At 36.0% G+C, this 6445-nt stretch overlaps 1 protein-coding gene across 1 annotated transcript in view; it reads right to left on the bottom strand.

Moving 5' to 3' along the window:
• The window catches only part of LOC107600477 (cingulin-like protein 1), a 52577-nt gene that overhangs the window by 15203 nt on the left and 30929 nt on the right, over positions 1 to 6445 (bottom strand). Inside the window, exons 15-18 of the mRNA XM_016292384.1 lie at positions 6088 to 6171; positions 5816 to 5940; positions 5604 to 5712; positions 5325 to 5488 (exon numbers count right to left, since the gene is read on the bottom strand). Of these exons, the coding sequence (XP_016147870.1) occupies positions 5325 to 5488; positions 5604 to 5712; positions 5816 to 5940; positions 6088 to 6171 (482 nt within the window). The remainder of the gene's footprint in view (positions 1 to 5324; positions 5489 to 5603; positions 5713 to 5815; positions 5941 to 6087; positions 6172 to 6445) is intronic.

Raw genomic sequence — 6445 nt, 5'->3', positions numbered from 1 at the left:
CTTATAAATATATATTTAAAAATATATTTAAAATTTCCCCCTTCAATAACTATTGTTCAGAATCTTGTATCACAAAATGAATTGTTTAATTGAATTAATTTAATATATCAACATTCGCAGTTTCTAATAGCGTTGCCATAATTACAGTATAACTACAAAAGGAAATAACTTAAATCATATATCCAAAGTGATTGGACTTTTGAAACTTTTAAAACACCCCCCTCACAACACATAATATAATGGCAGTGAGTTTTCTGAAAAAGCGCAAATCACATTTTTATTAGTATTTCAAAAGGCATACAATCTCTGACTAATGATCATAAAAGTTATGCAAGTATGTATTTTGTAAAGTTGACTGACTACCCGATGGTGTCATTATAATCTGTTTATAATATATATATATATATTTTTTAATTCAATGCCACATGAAGAGGTGTTAACTACAGTCACATTATTTACATCATTCGCTGCTGGCAAATTAATAATAATAATAATAATAATAATACATTTTAAAAATCAGCTATAAAAATCTCAGTGCTTTTAAAACGTGTTTTCAGCACTATTGGTTTGTTCCAAAAGTTTCATGTATAATCTTAAATCATTGTGAACTTCTGAATTGTGACATTTAGATGGTTAACCCTGCAGTACTTCTCACTGACCAGAAGAGGCCAGTAGATCGCCACATCTCAATGTTGATCAAACAACTTGTTTAAAATATTCTGGACTAAAATAAGAATACTTTGCCATAGCCTGTGAAAGAAACTGTTTTGATCACCAAACCACTGTCTGTCTCTCTCTCTCTCTGTGTGTGTGTGTGAGTAGTGGGTTTGGAATTTCAGGAATCTTGGATCTTCAGGATAGTCCCCATGTCAGCCCCACCCTGATGAGTTAAGGTTTTTCCAAGAATCTCTGCACAGCAGGCTGAGATGCTCCTCTCACATCAGGAGGTTACTTTGTTTTGTGCTGCAACAATACAGACTAGATCTCAAGACAACAGGCAAAGGATTTATAATTGGGGCTCGGGGCCTTCTCCTCAGTTCAGCTGTAAAGACATGCGCAGCACACAAATGCAGTCCTCTCTCAAAATTGGGGGAGGCATTTCATTTTTTTTTCTCTTCTAGAAGACCTATATCAGTTTGTTTTTTCTAGCTAAAGGCACAATAGGATCAGGATCTAGACTTAAACAGTGGTTCTTCTCGACCTTTTGACTACAAACCTCCTCCTGGGTTGAGTACAACTGGACTAAAGAAATGACAAAATACTCAGGGCCAGAAACTCATTTAATGCACATTACTGACACTGCTGATGATGAATTACTTCCAGTACATATTAATTTATAATAAGAAATAAGAAAAGCAAGGAATAGAAAATAATCAATGATCATCATGGGATTAACTGTGGAATTTATTTCTTTTTTTTTTTTTTAAATGTAACTGTGTACAGAGAGGTAGAGGTAGGTTTAAGTTTTGAACCTTAAAAAACTCACTGACTAATAATAGCACTTTTGTTCCATTAAACATTTAAGCACCAGACACACAAAAAAATATATTTAAAATTTCCCCCTTCAATAACTATTGTTCAGAATCTTGTATCACAAAATGAATTGTTTAATTGAATTAATTTAATATATCAACATTCGCAGTTTCTAATAGCGTTGCCATAATTACAGTATAACTACAAAAGGAAATAACTTAAATCATATATCCAAAGTGATTGGACTTTTGAAACTTTTAAAACACCCCCCTCACAACACATAATATAATGGCAGTGAGTTTTCTGAAAAAGCGCAAATCACATTTTTATTAGTATTTCAAAAGGCATACAATCTCTGACTAATGATCATAAAAGTTATGCAAGTATGTATTTTGTAAAGTTGACTGACTACCCGATGGTGTCATTATAATCTGTTTATAATATATATATATTTTTTTTAATTCAATGCCACATGAAGAGGTGTTAACTACAGTCACATTATTTACATCATTCGCTGCTGGCAAATTAATAATAATAATAATAATAATACATTTTAAAAATCAGCTATAAAAATCTCAGTGCTTTTAAAACGTGTTTTCAGCACTATTGGTTTGTTCCAAAAGTTTCATGTATAATCTTAAATCATTGTGAACTTCTGAATTGTGACATTTAGATGGTTAACCCTGCAGTACTTCTCACTGACCAGAAGAGGCCAGTAGATCGCCACATCTCAATGTTGATCAAACAACTTGTTTAAAATATTCTGGACTAAAATAAGAATACTTTGCCATAGCCTGTGAAAGAAACTGTTTTGATCACCAAACCACTGTCTGTCTCTCTCTCTCTCTGTGTGTGTGTGTGAGTAGTGGGTTTGGAATTTCAGGAATCTTGGATCTTCAGGATAGTCCCCATGTCAGCCCCACCCTGATGAGTTAAGGTTTTTCCAAGAATCTCTGCACAGCAGGCTGAGATGCTCCTCTCACATCAGGAGGTTACTTTGTTTTGTGCTGCAACAATACAGACTAGATCTCAAGACAACAGGCAAAGGATTTATAATTGGGGCTCGGGGCCTTCTCCTCAGTTCAGCTGTAAAGACATGCGCAGCACACAAATGCAGTCCTCTCTCAAAATTGGGGGAGGCATTTCATTTTTTTTTCTCTTCTAGAAGACCTATATCAGTTTGTTTTTTCTAGCTAAAGGCACAATAGGATCAGGATCTAGACTTAAACAGTGGTTCTTCTCGACCTTTTGACTACAAACCTCCTCCTGGGTTGAGTACAACTGGACTAAAGAAATGACAAAATACTCAGGGCCAGAAACTCATTTAATGCACATTACTGACACTGCTGATGATGAATTACTTCCAGTACATATTAATTTATAATAAGAAATAAGAAAAGCAAGGAATAGAAAATAATCAATGATCATCATGGGATTAACTGTGGAATTTATTTCTTTTTTTTTTTTTTAAATGTAACTGTGTACAGAGAGGTAGAGGTAGGTTTAAGTTTTGAACCTTAAAAAACTCACTGACTAATAATAGCACTTTTGTTCCATTAAACATTTAAGCACCAGACACACAAAGAGTTCACTTCAACATACAGTGCAAATCATCACAGTGTTCTCAAAGGGTGATTGTCAAAACAGTAATATACAAGGTTTGCATAAAGAAAAAGGCCCCATTTTCTCTTCCAACTCTGAAACAACAGGCACACGGATGCTTTCACATTTGTGCAGGTACAGGGCAGCATCCCATGAGTAGCGTATAGGTACAATGAAACCAGATTTTAAATGTTTTTGTTTTTTTATATAATACAACAGGCTCATATGGTTTAATCCATAACACTGTTTTGTGTTTCAGAAAGGAATGAAAAATCCTGGAAACATAAATGCGCCAATACAATAAAACATATTTCAGGTCTACAGATTGGTGTAGCCAGTTGCAACAGAGCATCGCTGTACATTTTCAAGGTGCTGTCTGGAATAATGCTGAAAATGAACCGAACATTTACATAAGTGAAAGCTGCTTCATATGAATAGAAAAAAAACACATTTAAAACTGCTTGTTCATTAACAATTTAAAAAAGTTGGCCGTAACTGTGTTTTCATATATAAAAATTCCCTCATACATACTTCCCTTAATATGTATTAAATACGGTAACAACAGTTATTTTATGAAATATTATTACAATTTTAAAAAAAGCTGTTTTCTATTTTAATATATTTTAATCAGCATATTAGAATGATTTCTGAAGGATCATGTGACACTGAAGACTGGAGTAATGACCAATTATACAAATTCAGCTTTACACAGGATCACATGAATTAATTACATTTTAAAACGTATTACAATAGAAAACATTTTAAATTGTAATAATATTCCACAATATTCTTGTATTTTTGATTAAATAAATGCAGCATTGGTGAGCATTAGAGACTTCTTTCAAAAACATGAAGAAAAAAAAACGTATTCAAAACTTTTGACCAGTAGTATAAAAAAAAGCTGTTTGAACCAGTTTGAAATCCGACTAACAGACCTAGGTAATAATACAACTGTAGCTCAGCTTCATAGCCAGAAATCTTGCTTGTTTGTAGGTGACCAAATACTTATTTTACCGAGGACTTTACCAATTAATTCTTTAAAAATCCTACAATGTGATTTTCTGGATTTTTTTTCTCATTTTGTCTCTCATAGTTGAGGTATACCTATGATGAAAATTACAGGCCTCTCTCATCTTTTTAAGTGGGAGAACTTGCACAATTGGTGGCTGACTAAATACTTTTTTGCCCCACTGTATACATGCTAATCAGACTACATTGGCTTCTGCATTATGTCTTTATTCTAAAAGGCAATGGTGACATGTAACTAGGGTTGTGACGGTAAGGAAATTTTCCCACCGGTTAATCGACGTGTGACAACACCGGTAATACCGGGATCACCGCGGGGGCGGGGCGTTCCCGCTTTTCCTCGCTTTTAAATAGTGTGCATTTTACTTTCACTTTCAAATAGTGGCAATTCGGAGTAAAGCAATTGTTCGAGTAAGAAAGCTTGGAGGCACGGCATACACCTCGATGTCAAATAAAATAAATAAATGACACAGTTTAAATAACGTAAAAATCAGCAAACAATGTGGAACCAATTAAATAAGAAACGAATGTTCGAAATAAGAAACGAACTTCCAAAATCTCCTTAGATAAACGGCAAGTTAAAAGGCTTCTCAAAATCCAAAATATTGCCAAACAGGCGCTTTTGCATTTCGTTTCGAAACGATCGTCTTGTCTGTCTCGCCTCACTCTTCTTGTCAGTCAGCTCGACTCACTCTCCTCACTGGAGAAATGAAATCTGATCTGTGTGATGCAACTGTCGTTCGGCACGCTGCATTGAGTAGCCGCGTTCAGTTTTTAATTGTAGTGTCTGTTCTTTTACTGAACTAAATGATTTTTATTACTATAAAAAATCTAAACGACGGTGGGGGTCGGTGACGCAGTGGGCAAGTGACATAACCGGTGTTGCGGCTTAACACCGGTATCACCGTCAGCACCGTCTATCGTGGCAAGCCTACATGTAACGTGTATTTAATCCTTAATTTTCTTTTGTGTCATGTATACTTGGACAGAGAGATGAATATAGCTTGATTTAAAGTGCATATACTGCGAGACGTCATTCCATCAGTGGTAATGAAATATTTTAGCTGACATCACGGTGCTAAGAGTTGAACCCGGAGCAGCAGTAAAGCATTTACATTTATTCATTTGGCAGATGCTTTTATCCAAAGCGACTTACAGTTGAGGAATACAACAAGCGATTTATCATAAGATGGCATTGCTCTCAGTAGCATTCGAATGGTTACCTCATCTCACTGCGCAGTGCTTTGAGCTGACTCTGGAGTTGTTCGTTGGCCTCCTGCTGCTCCTCCAGGTCTCTCTGCAGTTTCTTCTTGTTGTGTTCCAGTCGGTCGATCTCCTCCTCCGCCTCATCCATCTGCCTCTTCAGAGCCTTCAGACGCAGGTTCAGCTACACGCACACAGCACCACATCACAACTCAACATTGTTGCACATACCTAAAAGGACCCATTAAATATTATTTCCAAAATGTTGTTTTCCTCTCAGAGGAGGAATGTTTACTGACCTGATCTTTCTGATCCTGCAGTGAATGATGCTCTTCATCCACTTGCATCATCGTTTCCTTCACTTTGCGCTCTAGTCGACGATTCACCAGCTGCAGGTTACCACGTTCCCTGTTAAATATTTAATGAAGTGACTTTTTAATACCAGATATTTTACAAAAATCCAATGATATGATGTGTAGTACACACTAAATGCATTAGTTTTCTCACTTACCTCTCCTCTGCTTCCAGTCTTTCCTCCAGTTCCTGGATACGGTTCTCCAGCTGGGGCACCAATCCCTCTTTACTAGGCTTGTGAGATCCCTCCAGATATGCAATCCTGCTCTTCAGATCCTTATTCTTGACACACAAAAGGAAAAAGGAATGTATAAGTATATAAATAGGAAGTTACAGGTGAAGAGTTTTGCTAGTTTGAGAGGTCAGAAGCTATAGGAGCAGAGGATGGTTGGTTTAAGGCATCGATCAGAGTCAGACTTGTGTTTTTACCTGTCTCTCCAGAGACATCTTGTCACACTCCACATCCTGTCTGCTGGCTCTTTCCTGCATCAGCTCATTCCTCATCTGCTCCAACTGTCACACAATCACAGCGATACAAACATTAATGGCAAACCTCCCTAACGCAACACACCAATAATAACAAAACACTCCTCCATAACTAAAAACATGCCAGTATGTGAAGACTTCTCGATCTTGTCTGCGATTTACATTTTGCTTCACACCCTTGCTAAAAGGAGCCCTAAAAGACCATAATATCATTATTCATTTGATGATCATTTGTAATATTTGTTTTAACTTTCAAAAAAAAAAAAAAAAAAAAAGGGGAAAAACAACCTTTACAAAGTTT

The sequence above is a fragment of the Sinocyclocheilus grahami genome, unplaced genomic scaffold (assembly GCF_001515645.1).
Source record: "Sinocyclocheilus grahami isolate Dianchi unplaced genomic scaffold, SAMN03320097.WGS_v1.1 scaffold284.1, whole genome shotgun sequence".
NCBI classification, from domain to species: domain Eukaryota; kingdom Metazoa; phylum Chordata; class Actinopteri; order Cypriniformes; family Cyprinidae; genus Sinocyclocheilus; species Sinocyclocheilus grahami.
This window is presented reverse-complemented; position numbering and strand designations above follow the sequence as displayed.